General features: G+C 30.2%; 5 protein-coding genes and 2 long non-coding RNA genes across 20 annotated transcripts in view; 5 read left to right on the top strand and 2 right to left on the bottom strand.

The window, feature by feature from the left end:
- LOC105286029 (mannosyl-oligosaccharide alpha-1,2-mannosidase IA) overlaps positions 1 to 21780 on the top strand; it is a 738960-nt gene that overhangs the window by 389684 nt on the left and 327496 nt on the right. The gene's annotated exons all lie outside the window — the stretch shown is intronic.
- Positions 1 to 21780, bottom strand: part of LOC109611387 — a 36539-nt gene that overhangs the window by 8591 nt on the left and 6168 nt on the right. Inside the window, exon 1 of one of the 2 annotated variants that reach the window (XR_002193764.1) lies at positions 567 to 642. The exons of the other annotated variant lie outside the window; for it this stretch is intronic. This is a non-coding gene — a long non-coding RNA (uncharacterized LOC109611387). Of the gene's footprint in view, positions 1 to 566; positions 643 to 21780 lie in introns of those variants that run through there. 2 annotated transcript variants of the gene reach the window in all.
- LOC105285757 lies at positions 582 to 8413 on the top strand. 2 transcript variants are annotated; one of them, XM_026973033.1, is made up of 9 exons: positions 582 to 1326; positions 1476 to 1595; positions 1687 to 1804; positions 1888 to 2149; positions 2229 to 2345; positions 2970 to 3060; positions 3511 to 3656; positions 3960 to 4089; positions 8161 to 8413. In XM_026973033.1, exons 1-9 carry the CDS (start codon positions 1183 to 1185, stop codon positions 8212 to 8214), a joined length of 1182 nt encoding a protein of 393 aa, XP_026828834.1. In that variant the 5' UTR covers positions 582 to 1182; the 3' UTR covers positions 8215 to 8413. The 2 variants fall into 2 exon arrangements, with proteins under 2 accessions (XP_026828834.1, XP_026828835.1); XM_026973034.1 differs by lacking the exons at positions 582 to 1326; positions 1687 to 1804 and having other exon boundaries at positions 1409 to 1686.
- LOC105285756 lies at positions 4144 to 7569 on the top strand. 2 transcript variants are annotated; one of them, XM_026973048.1, is made up of 6 exons: positions 4144 to 5748; positions 5922 to 6041; positions 6136 to 6253; positions 6336 to 6592; positions 6669 to 6785; positions 7480 to 7569. In XM_026973048.1, exons 1-5 carry the CDS (start codon positions 5605 to 5607, stop codon positions 6771 to 6773), a joined length of 744 nt encoding a protein of 247 aa, XP_026828849.1. In that variant the 5' UTR covers positions 4144 to 5604; the 3' UTR covers positions 6774 to 6785; positions 7480 to 7569. The 2 variants fall into 2 exon arrangements, with proteins under 2 accessions (XP_026828849.1, XP_026828848.1); XM_026973047.1 differs by lacking the exon at positions 7480 to 7569 and having other exon boundaries at positions 4146 to 5748; positions 6669 to 7475.
- Positions 7699 to 10519, bottom strand: LOC113562730. The gene is made up of 2 exons (XR_003407138.1): positions 10431 to 10519; positions 7699 to 7983 (listed from the first exon to the last, which is right to left on the bottom strand). It is a non-coding gene; the product is annotated as an uncharacterized LOC113562730 (long non-coding RNA).
- Positions 10846 to 17983, top strand: LOC105285755. Of its 8 annotated transcripts, none has more exons than XM_026972924.1 (9): positions 10846 to 11170; positions 11271 to 11390; positions 11459 to 11576; positions 15655 to 15916; positions 15992 to 16108; positions 16256 to 16346; positions 16684 to 16829; positions 17151 to 17280; positions 17395 to 17983. In XM_026972924.1, the coding sequence occupies exons 1-9, from the start codon at positions 10868 to 10870 to the stop codon at positions 17446 to 17448; spliced, it is 1341 nt and encodes a 446-aa protein (XP_026828725.1). In that variant the 5' UTR covers positions 10846 to 10867; the 3' UTR covers positions 17449 to 17983. The 8 variants fall into 8 exon arrangements, with proteins under 8 accessions (XP_026828725.1, XP_026828726.1, XP_011348509.2 ...); XM_026972925.1 differs by lacking the exons at positions 15655 to 15916; positions 15992 to 16108; positions 16256 to 16346; positions 16684 to 16829; positions 17151 to 17280 and adding exons at positions 11656 to 11917; positions 11988 to 12104; positions 12246 to 12336; positions 12682 to 12827; positions 13126 to 13255; XM_011350207.3 differs by lacking the exons at positions 15655 to 15916; positions 15992 to 16108; positions 16256 to 16346; ... (1 more) ...; positions 17151 to 17280; positions 17395 to 17983 and adding exons at positions 11656 to 11917; positions 11988 to 12104; positions 12246 to 12336; ... (1 more) ...; positions 13126 to 13255; positions 13464 to 13948.
- On the top strand, positions 18089 to 21175 carry LOC105285753. 2 transcript variants are annotated; one of them, XM_011350202.2, is made up of 8 exons: positions 18089 to 18555; positions 18662 to 18781; positions 18867 to 18984; positions 19072 to 19333; positions 19404 to 19520; positions 19665 to 19755; positions 20065 to 20210; positions 20502 to 21175. In XM_011350202.2, the coding sequence occupies exons 1-8, from the start codon at positions 18412 to 18414 to the stop codon at positions 20689 to 20691; spliced, it is 1188 nt and encodes a 395-aa protein (XP_011348504.1). In that variant the 5' UTR covers positions 18089 to 18411; the 3' UTR covers positions 20692 to 21175. The 2 variants fall into 2 exon arrangements, with proteins under 2 accessions (XP_011348504.1, XP_011348505.1); XM_011350203.2 differs by lacking the exon at positions 18662 to 18781.

The raw sequence follows: 21780 nt of genomic DNA, 5'->3' as shown, positions 1-21780 counted from the left end.
GTATCATGTATATGTATATTTGCTTTGTATTACAGTATAGGTATACTAAATAAAAATATTAATTTTATAAAAATATATCTTAACATATGTATTCCATTTTACTTACCTTTAATTGTATAATATAATAATAATAATAATAATAATTCTATAAACAGCGCGCGAGATCAATATCAATATCAATGTCAAAGGCTCATACGTGACTTACAGCTAATTCGTCCCTGAGCTTGACCGTTTTGACGTCTCCGCGAGCTATGAAGCAAAAGGAGTGAAGATGGTAACAGAAAAAATTAGCCGAAAAGTGCAACTCGGCCGCAGGCCTGATATAACGTATAATAAAAAAACGTTTACTAAACGTCTATTAAACGTATAATAAACGTATAATAATCGTATAATAAACGTTTAAACGTTTACCCACAAGTAAACGTTTTTCTGGAAATAAGTGTAAACGGATAAAAGTTTAACGTTTACACGTATATTCGATAAACAAAATAAAATCAGAGCCCTAATATATATATAGTGTGTGTGTGTGTGCGTGTGTGTGTGTGTGTCATCCGTACAAAACATACCTTTTCTTTTTGAAAATATACAAGAAAGACGCCAAGTACACGCGCTACTTGGTTTCATGGAAAAAGTATCATATCGTACCACCAACAGGACTGATATCAAGTCATCGTTAGATTCTTACATTATTTCTATGGTAGTTTTGGAAAAAACTGAAGCACAAAACTTTTAAATGGAAAAAAAAACTTGGCACTGCTGAGTAAACGGTTTATTGAAACCCAGCTTTTCCTTCCACGCGACGTCTCAAAGCGATCCGATCTGTTCGCCGGAGGCGATAGTCACCTGCGCTTGCGCTTCCATAAATTTAAATATGAATTATACCTGTGTATTTTTCTTACATTCTTCTATTATTCAATTCACTTATGTCGCGATAAGGGTTTAATATAACGTATAACAATACTCCTATATTTCGTGTATCTATAGTCTCATTAATTTTTCATCGCGTAATAAGAGAAAATTGTTAACTGATGGAAATTGTTAAATTACATTCATTCTTTATTCATCCACATTATCTTAACAGTGTATAGATATAGAAAAAATTGTATAAAACTGAAGACATTCAGTGCACTTATCGGAAGATCAGTCGTTTCATTACCAAAGCTGCTCCATTCGCGGCGCGATATGGTATTTGCAGGCGAACGCTGTGTAAAGCTCCATCGAATTATGCTTATGATTGTGGGGTTATGGCCGTATCAGAAACCAGTCATTTGGCGAATACAATCAGTTTTCTTTTTGAGCGTATACTGCTGCCATGTATTTTCTCAGGTAATTCTACTATCTGTTTCTTGTCCATGTTATGCCCATAGTAAATATATTATATATGTAAAATACATAATATATAATATATAAATATGCTTTATATCGTTACATATTTCATTATCATTATTATAATTTTGCCCTTGTATTCTTTATAGTTTGCGTCGTTCTTAACGACGACTTGTAACATGGAATGCATCCTAAAAAGATTTTCTTATATTTCTATTACTTTTGTTTTTATTATGAATTACTACTCATTCTACTTCAATTCTGAAGCTGTGGGTATTTGAGGTTCATGTTTTGTGCATTATATGAAATTTTCAAAAATTCTGCTTCTCGAATACTACAGATTATGGCAATTAAAAACAGGTAAAGCAAATGTTGGAACATATACAATTGGACTGGAAAATGTATGGTAATAGTGACGCAATGAAAATATTTGAAGAATATCTCTTTGAATCTTATATTTTCACATTATTGACGTATTGTAAGTGAGCCAGAAATGTTACCATACTTTTTTAACATTTTAGTTTAACTATTTCATAATATTTATTGTATGTGGTTTTTTAGTTTGTTTTTTACTAGCTGCATCGGTTATGGCGACTATTGAATGTAGATCTATCATTCTTGATATTATTATACCGATGAATGAATCGCGACCACGTAAAATTGAAATGGATCTTGAATTCTTTGTGAATGAAGAACAATATTTGTTTTTGTATTTAATGCAGGAGGGATTAGGAGTGGGAATCGGAGCTTGGTCGGTGATTACGACTGGGACGATCCTAACTACAGTAGCGAAGCACTCATGTGCAACATATAAAATTGTTAGGTTAACAAGTGCACTATCTTTCTTAATAATTGAGTTTATCAGTTTATCACCTATTGACATTAATCTAAATTATTTTCAGTTATTTAATCCAAAATACAGTAACTATCCATACGCTACAGCTTCCTATTGTTCAAAGAATACAATACATGCATCGGAATATCTGTCTTTCAGTTTACATTCATAGAAGAACATTGGAGTTAGTTTCGAAATATTTTAATATGTCCAATAAAGAGTCTTCTTGCGCCAGAAAAATAATTCAGAAAATTTATTATTTGACCTTGCTGGCAATACAGTTGATGGATCACGCACTACGTTTCGACCTAAGTTAAGGTCCTTTTCAAGTGCAAAGAAAAGAATAAACAGTTATTTTCTGTAAGAAATTAAATAGGAATACCATGAAACACAGATAAAACATAACAAAGACCGAACAAAAGTATAATATGAAAAATCTGATGATCGAACTCACTTCCTGAAAATAACTGTCAGCATTTTAAGCAGCCTACTTACAATATGACCGCGATACATGGATGCTGGTGATAGACTAACATCGCGACAAACAGTCAAGCAATAGACCAACAAATCTTTTCTTTGCACTTGAAAAGGATCTTAACTTAGATCGAAACGTAGTGCGTGATCCATCAACTGTATTGCCAGCAAGGTCAAATAATAAATTTTCTGAATTTTAATATGTTTTCTATTGATTGTTTGTTTGTATTAATCGTTAATATTCACCTTGGCGTGAATAAGTACATCCAAATATTTATAGTAATGTATTTGAGAGCAATTAACTTTACTAATTAAAAATTTTTCGATATTGAAGGTTCTGCAAAAGCTTGTTACTTTCGTTTGATATATGGTATTTCCCATTACTTTTAGTTGGCGTCGTGTCTTTAAGTTGCATTCTATTTCGCGTTAGTACTACTTATATTATTTATATAATACATTTCACCACTTATTTTATGTTTGTGTTAACTTGCTTCGGATTAGAATTACGCACAATCTTCAAAATGGTTATAGAATGAGAACATCATTTGTACAAGATTAATTTTATTATACATACTTAATGTAAGCAAGCTCGAACACAAAAAATTCCGTGTTATACTGTTAATTCTTCTAGATCATGTCAATTAGTATTATTGATATCCACTTGTTCATTTTGCTAAAATACTACCTAATGAAAAAAGTAATCATTTCTAAAAAGTAAAAATCCTCATTGGTCGGCGGCACTGGCACTGTATTTTTTATTTCTTAAGGCTTTTGTATGTATACGTAACGTTTCTAATATTATATGTCAATAGTTATATAACATATAATATTTGTTTATGTAATATTTAATTACATTCACTATATCTTTTTTATAGCTATACAATGCTATAATACATTTCAACGACTTTTATGATATTGTGCTGTCCTGTGCACTTTTGTTCTGTTATTTGATATACATGCTTATGGCAAATTTTCTTGGGCAATCTTATAGCGAACATAGTATAGAACTATTAGAATTTACGTAAGTAATAGTATAGGAATAATTGCGTGCATTTTACCTTGAATTAGATATTTTATTTCTGATTTCTTTTTATAGTAATATTTATTTGTCCAGATTTAAGTAATAATATATGACATTTATTATTAATTGGATAACTGTGTGATGAAATAGTGTGATATAATATATTGTGTTCTTATCACATGTATCATCACGTGTATCTGGCATTAGCTGCGGTTATATTTTCTTATTTAATGCTTTATACACACCTCCCTTAAAATTTAATATTCAGTAAAAATATTAATGCGTTCATTCTTTAAACTTTAGATATGATACTCTTTGGTATGTAGCGCCACTACCGATTCAGAAATTGTTCTTGATGATGCAAACATCTATAAGAAGTCATAAAGTAGTTATGGGTGGTGTTTTTGTTATGTCCATAGAAGGATTTTCTACGGTAATAAATGTTATGTATTACTAACATAAGTAATAACTTATTTAATAATTGAAGATCTTGCTGATAAACATTTAATAATTACTCTCCATGCGGAGGAAAATTCTTGTTTTAGATGATGACTTCAGCTGTATCATATTTTACAGTTATGCACGCTATGCATGTATGAATATGAAATAGTAATGTAGGAATCAATTTATTAATTGTTTATAGAAAGCAGCGTCGCTAGTGTCACCGCGGCGCTAGTAGCGTTACTTCTAGTTTAGCGGGACGAACGCGGGGCGCCGTGCGATTATAATTTAAGAAAGAGAGTCCTGTGCACGTTGTAAAAGAAACGAGTTCCAATAAATATATTCGATTAGTAATCTGTTATCTCGACCTGGTTGATTTTAAATCCTACAGGAACAAAGTAGCGAAAAAGATGTTATTCACAGCTAAGCAACGCTTATGTGCGTAAAAATAATTGTCCTTACAAAGATAAGTGATGAAAGCTTTTAAAGAAAGAAACTGTCTAACTTATATGTACGTCAGATGTATGTCAGAAATTGGCTCATATCCTCTATTTTGGGCATCACATTTTTTAGTAGTATAGATTTTTATATTATTTTATGTTTCTGTTGTCTTTTAGAGAATATTAGTTGCTAACGTAATATGTGTCATACTTTATAAAATAGTCATTACTAATATGATGTAATTCTATATTGTAAATATTTATGATGTGCGAGAAAGTATTAATATACTGTTTGATTGTTGTGCTTAATATAACAATCTTAACTATATAATTGTATATACGATACGCTCAAGAGACACGCTAGCGTCTCGCGCCAAGTTTACGCGTGAAGTGACGCTCGAGCGACGAGATTGCTCCGTGCACGATTCTATATTATTATTATTATATATATGATCCGTACAAAACATGCCTTTTCTTTTTGAAAAGATACAAGAAAGACGCCAAGTACACGCACTACTTGGTTTCATGGAAAAAGTATCATATCGTACCACCAACAGGACTGATATCAAGTCATCGTTAGATTCTTACATTATTTCTATCGTAGTTTTGGAAAAAAAACTTTTAAATGGAAAAACAACTTGGGACTGCTGAGTAAACGGTTTATTGAACACCAGCTTTTCCTTCGACGTCTCAATGTAATCTGATCTGTTCGCCGAAGGCGATAGTCAACTGCGCTTGCGCTTCCATAAATTTAAATATGAATGATGTCTATGTATTTTTCTTACATTCTTCTATTATACAAGTCACTTATTTCGCGATAAGGGTTTAATATAACGTATAACAATACTCCTATATTTCATGTATCTATAGTCTCATCAATTTTTCATCGCGTAATAAGAGAAAAGTGTTAAATGATGAAAATTATTAAATTACGTTCATACTTTATTCATCCATATTATCTTAACAGCGTATAGATATAGAACAATTTTATAAAACTGAAGACATTCAGTGCACTTGTCGAAAGATCAGTCGTTTCATTACCACAGCTGCTCCATTCGCGGCGCGACATGGTATTTGTAGGCAAACGCTGTGTAAAGCTCCATCGAACTATGCTTATGATTGTGGGATTATGGCCGTATCAGAAACCAGTCATCTGGCGATTACAATCAGTTTTCTTCTTGAGCATATACTGTTGCGATTTACTTTTTCAGGTATTTCTACTATCTGTTTCTTATCCATATCATATTCTTATACATGTATATATATGTGTGTGTGTGTAAAATATATTATACATATAAAATATATAATATATAATATGTATATGCTTTATATCGTTACATATTTCGTTATCATTATTAGAATTTTGCCCTTGTATTCTTTATAGTTTGCGTCGTTCTTAACGACTACTTGTAACATGGATTGTATCCTAAAGAGATTTTCTTATCTTTGTATTACTTTTGTTTTTATTACGAATTACTACTCATTCTACTTTAATTCTGAAGCTGTGAGTATTATTTGAGATTCAATTTTTGTGCATTATATGAAATTTTCAAAAATTCTGCTTATCGAATACTGCAGATTATGGCAATTAAAAACAGGTAAAGCAAATATTTGAACATATGCAGCTCGACTGGAAAATGTTTGAAAATAGTGACGCAATGAAAATATTTGAAGAATATCTCTTTGAATCTTATATTTTCACATTATTTACGTGTAGTAAGTGAGCCAGAAATGTTACCGTAATGTTTTACCATTTTAGTTGAACTATTTCATAATTTCATTGTATATGGTTTTTTAGTTCTTCTTTTAATAGCTGCATCTTTTACTACGACTATTGAATGTAGATCTATCATTCTTGATATTATTATACCGATGAATGAATCGCGACAACGTAAAATTGAAGTGGATTTTGAACTTTTTGTGAATGAAGAACAATATTTTTTTTGGTATTTAGTGCAGGAGGTTGTAGGAGTGGGAATCGGATTTTGGTCGGTGCTTACGACTGGAACGTTACTAACTACAGTAACGAAACACTCATGTGCCACATATAAAATTGTTAGGTTAACAAGCGCGCTATTTTTCTTAATAATGGAGTTTATCTCCTATTGACATTAATCTAAATTATTTTCAGTTATTTAATCCAAAATACAGTAACTATCCATACGCTACAACTTCCTGTTGTTCAAAGAATACAATACATGCGTCGGAATATCTGTCTTTCAGTTTACATTCATAGAAGAACATTGGAGTTAGTTTCGAAATATTTTAATATGTTTTCTATTGATTATATTAATCGTTAATATCCACCTTGGCGTGAATAAGTACATCCAAATATTTATAGTAATGTATTTGAGAGGAATTAACATTACTAATTAGAAATTTTTTGACATTGAAGGTTCTGCAAAAGCTTGTTACTTTCGTTTGATATGTGGTATTTCCCATTACTTTTAGTTGGCGTCTGGTCTTTAAGTTGCATTCTATTTCGCGTTAGTACTACTTATATTATTCATATAATATATTTCACCACTTATTTCATGTTTGTATTAACTTGCTTCGGAATAGAATTACGCACAATCTTCAAAATGGTTATAGAATAAGAACATCATTTGCAGAAGATTACTTTTATTAAACATACTTAATGTAAGCAAGCTCAAACACAAAAAATTCCGTGTTATACTGTTAATTCTTCTAAATCGTGTCAATTAGTGTTACTGATATTCACTTGTTCATTTTGCTTAAATACTACCTAATGGATAAAGTAATCATTTCTGAAAAGTAAAAATCCTCATTGGTCGGCGGCACTGGCACTGTATTTTTTATTTCTTAAGGCTTTTGTATGTATACGTGACGTTTCTGATATTATATATCAGTAGTTACCAGTAGTTAACAAATAATATGTGTTTATGTAATATTTAATTACATTCACTATACCTTTTTTGTAGCTATACAATGCTATAATACATTTCAACGACTTTTATGATATTGTGCTGTCCTGTGGACTTTTGTTGTGTTATTTGATATACATGCTTATGGCAAATTTTCTTGGGCAATCTTACAGCGAACATAGTGTAGAACTATTAGACTCTACGTAAGTAATAGTATAGGAATAATTGCGTGCATTTTACCTTGAATTTGACATTTTATTTCTGATACCTTTTTGCAGTAATATTTATTTGTCCAGATCTAAGTAATAATATATGACATTTATTATTATTAATTGGATACTTGTGTGATATAATATAGTGTGTTCTCATCACATGTATCATCACGTGTATCTGGCATAAGCTGCGGTTATATTTTCTTATTTAATGTTTCATACTCACGTCCCTTAACATTTAATATTCGGTAAAAATATTAATGCATTAATTGTTTAAACTTTAGATATGATACTCTTTGGTATGTAGCGCCACTACCGATTCAGAAATTGTTCTTGATGATGCAAAAATCTATAAGAAGTCATAAAGTAGTTATGGGTGGTGTTTTTGTTATGTCCATAGAAGGATTTTCTACGGTAATAAATGTTATGTATTACTACCATAAGTAATAACTTATTTAATAATTGAAGATCTTGCTGATAAACATTTAATAATTACTCTCCATGCGGAGGAAAATTCTTGTTTTAGATGATGACTTCAGCTGTATCATATTTTACAGTCATGCACGCTATGCGTGTATGAATATGAAATAGTAATGTAAGAATCAATTTATTAATCGTAAAGAAAGCGGCGTCGTTAGTGTCTCCGCGGCGCTAGTAGTGTTACTTCTAGTTTAGCGGGACGAACGCGGGGTGGCGGGCGATTAGAATTTAAGAAAGAGAGTCTTGTGCACGTTGTAAAAGAAACGAGTTCCAATAAATATATTCGATTATGAACCTGTTATCTCGACGTGGTGATTCTAAAACCTACGGTAACGAAATAACGAAAAAAATGTTATTCAGAACTAAACATCGCTCACATGCGTAAAAATAATTGTCCTTACAAAGATAAGTGATGAAAGCTTTTAAAGAAAGAAACTGTCTAACTTATATGTACGTCAGATGTATGTCAGAAATTGGCTCATATCCTCTATTTTGGGCATAACATTTTTTTAATCATGTAGATTTTTATATTATTTTATGTACCTTTTTCTTAGAGAATATTAGGTGCTAATGTAATATGTGTCATACTTTATAAACATTCAGTAATAAATTTGATGTTTAATTCTGTATTGTAATTAGTTAAGTGTGAAAAAATATTAATACACTGTTGAATTGGTGTACTTAATATGACAACCTTAATCACTTAATTGTAATTATGATATACAGTCAGTCACGAAAGTCTTCGTACACCCCACAATAACTTTGGATAATAATACGTTTATTTAAATTACAAGTTACATGTACTGTGTATTAATATTTTGTCGGGCCTCCTTTTGCCTGTAAAACAGCTTTTAATCGATTTGGCATAGAATGCATTAATTTTGCAGTGAAATTTGATGGAAGTTTTCGCCATTCTTCTTCTGAAGTGTTTTTAAGACTTTGTTTATTTGTTATGTTATGTTTTCTTATATTTCTTTCCAAATAATCCCATATGTGGTCTATAGCATTTAAATCAGGAGATTGAGGCGGCGAAAAAAGTTGTTTAGGAACATTATATAGTAACCATTCTCGAATTACGTAAGCCGTATGCTTAGGATCTTGGTCTTGTTGAAAGTTGTTTCCCAACTGTAAATTTTCTGCATCGTTCTTCAAATGACTTTGAAGAATATTCAAATATGTCCAACGGTCCATAGTAGTGTCTATAAATACTAAACTTCCTGATGCTGCCATAGATGCCCAAACCATGACGGATTCGCCACCATGTTTTACGGTTGGCACCATGTTTTTAAGTTCTAATGCTGTGCCTTTTTTCTCCACACTTTATCTCTCCCGTCTGATCCAAAGATATTAAATTTACTTTCATCAATAAATAATACTCTTTCCCAAAACTGTAAATCCTCTTTTTCATGTTATTTTGCGAATTCAATTCTTTTTGAACGATTAATATCGCTAAGCAGAGGTTTCTTTCGCGGCACATGACCATTATATCCAGATTTTCTCAAAATCCTTCGAATATTTTCAGGATGTACTACTTTTCCTAAATTATTTTCTACCTGTGCGGCTATGTTTGGAGCACTTACTTTCAGGTCCTGACGAAATATTTGCAGTACAGATCGCACATATCTATTACTTAAGATTTTAGGGCGTCCACTACGTGTCTTATTTTCATTTCTACTCGTTGTTTTAAACTTTTTTATTACGTATTGGACAATAGAATGTTTCCTTCCTACAATTTTTGCAATTTCACCTAAAAATTTTTTCTTCTTATGCAATTTAATGATTATTTCTCGAACGTCTACGCTCGTTTCTTCTCTTCTGGTACTCATATTTGTTGACCGATCGTTAGACATCTTTTAACTGAAGGACAAAGATGTAGCAACATAAACACTTAACGGGGGAATTCCTACAGAAATAATAATAACACAGTAATACATAGTATCTAGATTAATTAAACTTCGTACCTGTACGAACACTTTTGTGACATGCATAATTCGTTTTTTTGGTAAAATATTTCTATAAGATGATACATTTTGTTATAGAATAGTTAATATTACCGCACATGTTAATAAACAAACATAATATTACAGGCAGATATTGTTTATTTTAATCAAAATGATTTTTTTTTGGGTGTACGAAGACTGACTGTAATTTCGTGACTGACTGTAAATATAATCAAGAGACATACTATAGTGTCTTACGCTAAGTTCACGCGTGAAGTTACGCTCGCGCAGCGACACTGTCCTATAGCTATACACGAAGAATCTTTGCACGACTCTACATCAAAATGTATATTTAAAAAAGTGTGATAAAACATACCTTTTCTTTGAAAACATACAAGAAAGACAAATACACACGCTACTTGGTTTCATGGACAAAGTATAACATCGTTCCAACAAAAAGACTGATATAAAGTCATCGTTAGATTGTAACATAATTTCTATCATAGTTTTGGAAAAAAACTGCAGCACAAAATTTTTAAATAGAAAAAAAACTTGGAACTGCTGAATGAACGATTTATTGAAAACCAGCTACTTCTTTAACATCTCAAAGTGAACTGATCCGCTCGCCGAAGGTGATAGTCAACTGCGCTTGCGCTATCAGAAATTAAAATATGAATTGTGTCTCTGTACTTTTTTTATCATGTTCTGCAATTCACGTATTTCATATGTTCTTAATATAACATTTAACACTTCTTCTTTCGTGTATCTATAGTCTCATCAATTTTTCACCGCATAATAATAGAAAAGTATTAAATGATAGAATTTATTAAATTACATTCACCTTTATTCATCCAAATTGCCTTAATAACAGTGTATAGATGTAGAAGAAATTTTATAAAGATGAAGATATTCAGTGTACTTGTCAGAAAGAAAATCATTTCATTGACAAAGCTGTTCCATTTGTCGCGCGAAATGATATTTGCAGGCGAACGCTGTTTTAAGCTTCATCGACTTATGTTTCTGGCTATGGGATTATGGCCGTATCAGAAATCATCTATTTGGAAAATACAATCAGCTTTTTTCTTCAGTGTTTACTGCTCCAATTTATTTTCTCAGGTATTACTTTGATCTATATCTTGTGCACATTATATAGTTATATACAGTTGTCGTCGAAAACTGGCATTTATTATTATTTTCGCTATTGTACCTTTTACAGTTGCTACCGTTTGTAACGATGGTTTGTAACATGGACTGCAGCCTAAAAAGGTTTTCTTATGTTTGCATTCTTATTGCTTGTTTCGTGAGTTACTACTCTTTCTATTTCAATTCTGAAATTGTAAGCAATATTTTTATTTTTTGTGTGCTATATAAAATTTGCAAGTTTCAAATTGTGTTTAATAACAGGTAATGAGAGCGTTGCAACATATGCAGCACGACTGGAAAATGTTTGAAAGCAGTGACGCAATAAATATATTTGAAGAGTATCTCTTCGAAGCTTATAGTTTCGTATTTTCTGCGTTGAGTAAGTGATTCAGGAAAAACTTCATCGTTTCTTTGCCATTTGATTTGAACTGCAATTTAATTTGACTTAATTTTTCCAGTTTTCCTTGTTGTAGCTGCAATTATATTTGTAATTTTTGAATGTAGTCCTATTATTCTCGATGTTATCGCACCAATGAATAAATCCAGATTACGTAAAGTTGAGGTGGATTTTGAACTTTTCGTCGATCAAGAGCAGTATTTTGTTTTGTATTTAGTGCATGAGATTCTTGGAGCGACTATCAGTATTTGGTCGATAATTACGACTGCTACGTTCTTAATTACAGTATTTAAACACTCATGTGCAACATATAAAATTGCTAGGTTAACTGGCGCTCTATTTTTCTCCATAATGGAATTTATCAACTATTGACATTATCTGAATTGTTTTCAGTTATTTAATCCGAAATACGATAACCGACTATACACTACAACTTCCTGTTGCTCAAAAACTGCAATTTATGCATCAGAACATTTGTCTTTCAGTTTACATTCATAGAAGAACTTTCGAGTTAGTTTTTATACAAGATAATATATTTTCTGTTGACCGTTTTAATAATTAATATTCATTTTTTGTGAACAATAGCAGTTAAAGATTCTTTGACAGTAACTAGATATGGCGTTACTAAGCAGACATTTTTTGACATTCAAGGTTCTGCAAAGACTTTCTTCTCTCGCTTGATTTGTGGTATTTCTCGTTACTTTTAATTTGTGTATTGTCTTTAAGTTGCCTTCTGCTTCGCGTAAGTAATTAATTACTTATGAATATATTAGAATCCTCTACTTATTTCATGTCTATTGTAATCTGCTTTGGAATTGAATTATGGATTTGTGATTGTGAAAACTTTTATACGAGTCTGATTTGATAAGAATATAATTGTATATACATCTAATGTAAAGAAAACTGAAACAGAAAGTTCCGTGTTGTACCTTTAATTCTTCTAAAACATATTAATTATGATTAGTGATATCCACTTGTTCATTTTATTAAAATATTATTTCTTGCAAGACTGATTAGTTTTAAATTAAATAATTATGTTAGTATTAAAAAAGCAGTATTTAATTATATACAATATAAATTTTTATAGTTATACTATGCTATAATGCAATTCAACAACTTCTATGATCTTTTTACATGCTGTATGTTTTTGTTTTGTTATCTTGTGTACATGTTTGTTGTAAATTTTCTTGGACAATCTTATACCGAACACAGTGTAAAAGTATTAGAATCTACGTAAGTAATAAAATAGAAATAATTGCGTATCTTTTATAATATGTATAACTTGTACTAGACATTTTGCTTCTGATTGTTTTACAATAATACTATTTGTGCAAATATAAACAAGAGTATACAATATTTGTTAATAAATGCATATTTACGTAACGAAATACAATATGTTCGGATGTATTGCTTGTGCGTGTATCTGCCTTAAGCAGCACTTATATTTCTTCAAATAATGTCTTATATGCATGTCTGTTAATTAATTTAATCTTTAGTAGAAATATTAGTACATTGTTTGTTTAAATATTAGGTATGATACTTTTTGGTATGTAGCGCCATTACCGATTCAAAACTTGTTCTTAATTATGCAAAAATCTATAAGAAGTCATAAAATGGTGTTTGGTGGTCTTTTTGTTCTGTCCATAGAAGGATTTTCTACGGTAATAAATGTCATATATTACTAACATAAGTAATAACTTCAATGAATATATTTAGTAAGAGATTCAAATCTTCTTCGCCAGTAAATAGATAATGAAAACAAAGGTTTAAATTGACTAACTGGCAATCGAAATATATTTAGCACTTAAAGACACTTATTGAGAAACATTTAATAATTATTATCCATACGTAGAAGAATTCTTGTTTTAGCTAATTACTGCGGCTGTATCTTATTGCACTGTTATGCGTACTGTGCATACATGATAACGAAGTGACGACGAAATAGCGAAGATTTTGAGAGCAATGCTTATTTAAATAAAAATAATTGCTCTACAAAAATAAGTGATGGAAGTTTTCTAACAATAAAGCTATTTGTGTTATACGATATACGTCACAAATATGTATAATTGGCATATATCGACTATTTCGGGCAACATAGTGTCATTACAATTTGGTAGTATAAATTTTATAATAATTTATAAACTTTTCTGGGAGTCTTTTTTGGGAGGAACAATTTGTTATTTATAATTAAATATTAATCGCTTTCGGAACATAATTTTAGATGTGCATACGGTATTTCAATATTTTATACCTTCATTAATAGTATTGTATCTATACAATAATAAACAAATAAAATATTAATAGCTTATGTTAAAATATTCACGCAAATATGTACTATTAAACTATTTTATGTCTAAAGCTATTTTTAAATATTGTATGCTACAATAGTACTATGCACACACACATGCGCGCGCGCGCGCGAACGCATGTACATACAGGGTGCAATTTAATTCGTGCCCACTATTTACGCAGTGACGTTTCTCATGCAAAAACTGAGTCGAAAATTCCTAAATGAATTTTTTCTATAATGTTTAATAAAGTAGCAATTATTGCTAGGCGCGCAGGGAGTTGTTTATCACAAGTGGCAATGGTTAGGCAGGAGCGGCGCACAATGTCGATCACTAGGCGGTCACATCTCGCCGTGCGCTTGCATTCGGCGGTAGGCTGGACTAATACAGCGATTTTTAATAATTAATAATTCGTAAAATATTGCGAAAATTGCAAAATGGTACAGGACTTTTCGACTCAGTTCAGTCCGCTCTATCTGCACACGTGCATTGTCCCAAACTTTCTGAGACACCTTGCATAAATATATAATATATATTATATATTTATATACGTTACACATACCATCTTAAGATAATTTCTAAGCTTTCATTAACTCGAAACTATCATTTTGTGTACTGAAAATATAATTAATGATAAAAACATGATGATCCGAGATTTCGTATTTTCATCACGAACAACGTATCTGTATAATAAGTATGGATATATCAAAATATTCACACGGATGTTATATATCTTATGTCGAAGAATATTCTTCAACGTCTCAAAGTGGACTGATCTTTTAGCCGACGGCGATAGTCAAGTGCGCTTGCGCTTCTATAAATTAAAATATGAAATATGTCTATCTATTTTTCTTATGTTCTTCAATTCACTTTCCATTACACTTATCTATAGTCTCATCAATGTTTCACTCCATAATAATAGAAAATTATTAAATGATAGAAATTTCTAAATTCATTTCTACATTTATTCTTATAATGACTTAACAACAGTGTATAAATATATAGAAGACATTTTATAAAAATGAAAATATTCAGTGTACTTGTCAGAAAGAAGATCAGTCGATCGCGTTTCATTGACAAAGCTGTTCTAGTCCGTCGCGCTAAATGGTATTTGCAGGCGAACGTTGTTTTAAGCTTCATCGACTTATGCTTCTGGCTATAGGATTATGGCCATATCAGAAATCATTTATCTGGCGAATACAATCAGTTTTCTTCTTCAGTGCATATTGTTCTACTTTATTTTCTCAGGTATTACTGTGATTTATTTCTTGTGCGTATTATATGCTTAAAATGAGATTGATATTTTATTTATTTTATTGTATTGTTATTTACGCTATTGTATCTTTTGTAGTTACTGATATTTGTAACGATGGCATGTAATATGGATTGTACCTTAAAAAGATTTTGTTATATTAGCATTACTATTGGTTGTATCGTGAGTTACTACTCTTTCTATTTCAATTCTGAAATTGTAAGTAACGTTTGCATTTATTGTGTAATTTGTGTAATATGAAATTTGCAACGGATTAGTTACGTTCTGTTTTATATTGTGACAATGTTTAATAACAGATAAAAAGAGCGTTGCAACATATGCAGCACGACTGGAAAATGTTTGAAAGCAGTGACGCAATAAATATATTTGAAGAATATCTCTTCGAAGCTTATATTTTCGTATTTACTGCGTTGAGTAAGTGAATCAGAGAAAACTTCATCGTTTCTTTGCCATTTTGTTTGAATTGTATTTTCATTTTGGTTTATGTTTTTTTTTTCAGTTTTCGTTATTCTGGTTACAACCATATTTGTCCTTTTTGAATGTAGTCCTTTTATTCTTGATGTTATCGCACCGCTGAATAAATCCAGATCACGAAAACTTGAATTGGACATTGAACTTTTCATTGATGAAGATCAATATTTCGTTTTGTATTTAGCGCAAGAGATTTTAGGATCCAATGTCTGTATTTGGTCGATAATTACAACCGGAACATTCCTAGCTACAATATTGAAACATTTATGTGCAACATATAAAATTGCTAGGTTAACGCAATATTTTTCTCTATTTTGGAATTTATCAACTCTTTACATCTAAATTGTTTTTATATAAATTTTCAGTTCTTTAATCCAAAATACAGTAACCGTCTATACGCTACAACTTCCTGTTGTTCAAAGAATACGATTTATGCATCGGAACATTTGTCTTTCAGTTTACATTCATAACAGAACTCTGGAGTTAGTTTTCATTCAAGTTAATACATTTTCTATTGACTGTCATATTCATTAATATTCATTTTTGTGTAAACAGTAGCAGTGAAGGATTGATAGCTTTGACAGTAATTAGGCATAATATTATTAAATAGACATTTTTTGACGTTCAAGGTTCTGCAAAGATTTTCTTCTTTCGATTGATTTTTGGTATTTCCCGCTACTTTTAATTTGCGTACTGTCTTTAAGTTGCCTTCTGCTTCGCGTAAGTAGTACTTATTAATATAATACAATCCTTTACTTACTAATATCATGTTTGGTTTAATTTGCTTTGGATTACGGACGATCTTGAGAATTTTTAAATAAGAATGTGATTTCTATAAGAATATTATATATAAGAACTATATACATCTAGTGTAAGCAAAACTGAAACATAAATTCAGTGTTATCCCTCAATTATTCTAAATTATGTTAGCTATCATTACTGATATCCACTTACTCATTTTATTAAAAACTATTTAGTACAAAACTTATTAGCACTAAAAACAATTAGCACAAAAACCAATAAAAACAATAATTAGATACCATATAAATTTTTATAGTTATACAATGCCGTACTGCAGTTCAATGACTTCTATGATATTTTAATGTCCTGTATATTTTTGTTGTGTTATCTCTCATATATGCTTCTGGCAAATTTTCTTGGACAATCTTATACCGAACACAGTGTAAAAATATTAGAATCTACGTAAGTAATGATATCAAAAAATAATTGTGTGTGTATTTTATAATACAAACCTATTACATATTTTGCTTGTGACAATTTTTTACACTAATCCTGATTTGTACAAATATAATATATAGTATATAATATTTGTTATAAAATGCATATGAAATATCGTTACATAATGTATTTATGTAACGAAATATAGTTCTGATCAGATGTATTGTTTGTGTGTGTATCTGGCTTCAGCTGCGACTATATTTCATCAGATAACGTGTTATACGCGTCACTTAAAATTTAATCTTTAGTAGAAATATTTATTTCTATTATTTGTTTAAATATTAGATATAATACTCTTTGGTATGTAGCGCCACTACCAATCCAAAGGTTATTCTTAATTATGCAAAAATCTATAAAAAGTCATAAAATGGTGTTGGGTGGACTTTTTGTTGCATCCATAGAAGGATTTTCTACGGTAATAAGTTACGTATTACTAACATATATAGTAACTTCAGTGAATATATTTAGCAGTTCAAGGTACTTGCTAATAAACATTTATTGTCTATACGAAGAAGAACTCTCGTTTCAGCTCATTACTTCGGCTCTATCTTATTGTACCGTTATGCACGCTGTGCATTCATAAAATTATGAAATGACGTCGACATAGCGACGAAGATTTGTTAAGAGCAACGTTTATTTAAAATAATTGTTCTTACAACGATAACTGGTGAAAGCTTTCTAAGAATAAAGTTACCTGTATTACACGTATAATACGATGTATAATACTTCACAAATATGCGTAACTGGCACATATCGACTACATATTTTGAGCAAGACATTATTTCATTACATTTGGTATATATTTTATTTTAATTTATAAATCTTTGTTTTAGGAATATTATATGCTAATTATTATATTATGCTTTATAAAACATTCATTAAATTTGATTATTCTATGTTGTAATCGATTATGTAATATGATATTAATATATTTTGTTATTGCTGTACTTATGGCAAACAAAATAGAATTCATTATATTTAATATGTTATATTTAATATGTACTATGTTATCTAAATCTTCGTTTTTCAAAAACTAATTTGTAGCACATTGCCTACGACTTCAGTGATGTAAATATAGTATCTATAAAAAAAGTATAAATATATTACGTCACAAGATACACGCTATGTATTCTCTTATGTCGAAAACTATTCTTCAACCTCTCAAAGTGGACTGTTCTGTTCGCCGAAAGGCGATAGTTAACTGCGCTTGCGCTTCCAGAAATTAAAATATGAATTGTGTCTATGTACTGTTTTTATCATCTTCTATAACACACTTATTCCACGATATGTTTTTAATATAACGTATAACGATACTCTTATATTTCGTGTATCTATAGTGTATCTATAGTCTCATCAATTTTTCACCGCGTAATAATAGAAAATTATTAAATGATGGAAATTATTAAATTACATTTACCCTCTTATATTGTCTTAATAATAGTGTATAGATGTAGAAGAAATTTTATAAAAATGAAGACATTCAGTGTACTTGCCGCAAGATCAGTCAGTTGTTTCGTTGTCAAAACTATTCCATTCGCGGTGCGACATGGTATTTGCAGGTGAACGCTGTTTTATGCTTCATCGAATTCTGCTCATCGCTATGGGATTATGGCCATATCAGAAACCACTTATTTGGAAAATACAAGCAGTTTTTTTCTTCAGTGCATACTGCTCCATTTTATTTTCTCAGGTATTACTTTGATTTATTTTGCGTGCGTATTAAATGTTTATATATAGTTCTTGTCGTAAAATAAGATTGATATTTATTATTCTTTTTGGTATTCTTTTTTTTGTAGTTGCTGATGTTTGCAACGATAGCGTGTAACATAGACTGTACCTTAAAAAGATTTTCTTATGTTTGCATTACTATTGCTTGTATCATGAGTTACTACTCTTTCTATTTCAATTCTGAAATTGTAATATTTGCACTTTTTGTATCATGTGAAATTTGGAAAGGATTAATTACGTTCTGTTTCAAATTGTGACAATGTTTATTAATAGGTAAAGAAAGCGTTGCAACATATGCAGCTCGACTGGAAAATGTTTGAAAATAGTGATGCAATGAAAATATTTGAAGAATATCTCTTTGAATCTTATATTTTTATGATATCTGCGAATAGTAAGTGTACCAGATATTAAATCATTTCATACTTTTTTAGTATTTTAATTCAACTGTCCCTTAAATATGTTATATGTGTTTTTCTAGTTCTTGGTGCAGTGAGTGGAGTTTTCTTTATGACTATTGAATGTAGATCTATCATTCTTGATGTTATCGTACCAATTAATAAATCCCGACCACGTAAAGTTGAAATGGATCTCGAACTTTTCGTCGATGAAGAACAATATTTCTTTTTATATTTAGCGCAGGAGTTACTAGGAATAGGAATCAGTGCTTGGTCGCTGGTTACGACTGGAACCTTCCTAATTACAATAGTGAAACATTTATGTGCAACATATAAAATTGTTAGGTTAACAGGCGCACTATTTGTTTTAATAATCGAGTTTAACAACTAGTAATATTATCTAAATTGTTTTCAGTTATTTAATCCAAAATACAGTAACTATCCATACGCTACAACTTCCTATTGTTCAAAGAATACAATACATGCAGCGGAATATTTGTCTTTCAGTTTACATTCATAGAAGAACATTGGAGTTAGTTTTCATATATGTTAATATGTTTTCTATGGATTATATTAATATTCATATTTGCGTGAATAATTACAGTCAGATGTTTATAGCTTTGACAGTAGTTAGTAATTGTAACTTTACTAAATAGATTTTTTTGGGGGGTTAAAGGTTCTGCAAATGCTTGTTACTTTCGTTTGAAATGTGGTATTTTCCATTACTTGTAATTTGCATATTGTCTTTAAGTTGTCTTCTATTTCGCGTAAGTACTATTTATTAATACGATACATTTCACGTTTGTTTTAATCTACTTCAGATTATGAATTACGGGCAATCCTCAAAACTTTTTTATAAGAATATGATTTGTGTAGGAATAATTATTTACATCTATAATTATGTATATCTAGTGTAAGCAAAACTGAAACAAGAAATTGAATGTAATCAATTATTCTAAATTATGTTAATTATCATTACTGATATCCACTTGTTTCCATTTTATTAAAATACTATTTGTTGCAAACCTCAGTAATACTGGAAACAATATTTAATTACATACAATATAAATTTTTAGTTATACAATGCTATAATGCAGTTCAATGACTTACATGATATTTTAATGTCCTGTGTATTTTTGTTGTGTTATCTCATATATATGCTTATGTCAAATTTTCTTGGACAATCTTATACCGAACACAGTGTAAAAATATTAGAATCTACGTAAGTAAGAAAAAAGAAATAGTTACGTGTATTTTATGACGTCACCTTGTATTAGATATTGTTTTCTGATTCTTTTTTACACTAATACTTATTAAAATAAATAGTATATTATATTTGTTATTAAATGTATATTTATGTAATGAAATACAGTTTGTCCTGATCACATGTATTGTTTGTGCGTGTATCTCGCGTAGCTTGTGACTATATTTCTTCAAATTACGTTTTACATGTATGTCTCTTAAAAGTTGATCTTAGGTAGAAATATTAGTGCATTGTTTGTTTAAATATTAGGTATGATACTCTTTGGTATATAGCGCCACTACCGATTCAGAAATTATTTTTGATTATGCACAAATCTATAAAGAGTCATAAAGTGGTGTTGGGTAGTCTTTTCGTTGCGTCCATAGAAGGATTTTCTACGGTAATAAATTACGTATTACTAACATATATAGTAACTTCAATGAATATATTTAGCAGTTGAAGAAGCTTGCTGATAAATATTTAATACTTATTGTCCATGTGAACAATTCTTGTTTCAGCTTATTACTACGGCTGTATCATATTTCACTTTTATGCGTGCTGTGCGTACATAATTACGAAGTGATAACAACATGGCGAAGAAGATTTCTTGACAGTAACGTTTATGTTCGTAAAAATAATTGTTCTTACGAATATAATTAATGAAACTTTTCTAGGACTAAGAGCTACTTGTGTTATACGATATTACAAATATGAGTAACTGGCACATTGGCACGTTTCGACTATTTCGGGCAACATTATTTAATTATATTTATATTAATAGTATAAATATTATATTAATTTATGTACCTATTTTTTGGGGAATATCATTTGCTAAGTATTATATTATAAAGTATTATTATTATGTTGTATTGTAACAAAAGTTTGTAGCGTTGTTTTGGTGAAATTCCAAAGTAATTATGTGTATAAATATTCATTCAATCACATATGCACCGTTTCTTTTCACTACCATTTGTTATCTTTGCAGTGGTTTCATGATTCCTACCTTCCAGAACTTTTCATTTTTTATTTTTTTGCCTGAGATTTTCTGATCTTCGACATTAAAAACACCTTTTTTGAATCAAGCAAACCACTTGCAACTACTTTCAGCTACTACATTATCTCCATAAAAGCCACATATCTGTTTGGTTGCTTGTACTGTGGTTTTACCTTTCCGAAAGTAAAATAACATAAGATATCTATAATGCACTTTATTTTTTTCTATTTTCAAATGGATGATATACGAACAAATCTGAATCGATTTATGTTTATGCTTAAAAGTTGCGCTGAAATGTTACGAGTCAGAAAATATAACATATCAAATAGTTAAACAACATGTTACAAAGGTTCACGCGTTTTAATACCTATTAGAAGACGCTACGAAGTTTTGGTTTCAATTCAATATTTGATTATTTTATATTTATTATGTGCGATATGATATTAATATATCTTTTAATTGCTATATTTAACATGACACTCGGAATATAATTCGTTATGATATGTAATATGTTATCCAAATGTTCGTTCTTCAAAACCAAATTTGTAGCACACC

The sequence above is a fragment of the Ooceraea biroi genome, chromosome 10, assembly GCF_003672135.1.
Source record: "Ooceraea biroi isolate clonal line C1 chromosome 10, Obir_v5.4, whole genome shotgun sequence".
NCBI lineage: Eukaryota > Metazoa > Arthropoda > Insecta > Hymenoptera > Formicidae > Ooceraea > Ooceraea biroi.
Note: the sequence above shows the minus strand (reverse complement) of the source record. Positions and strands in the feature narration are given on the sequence as shown.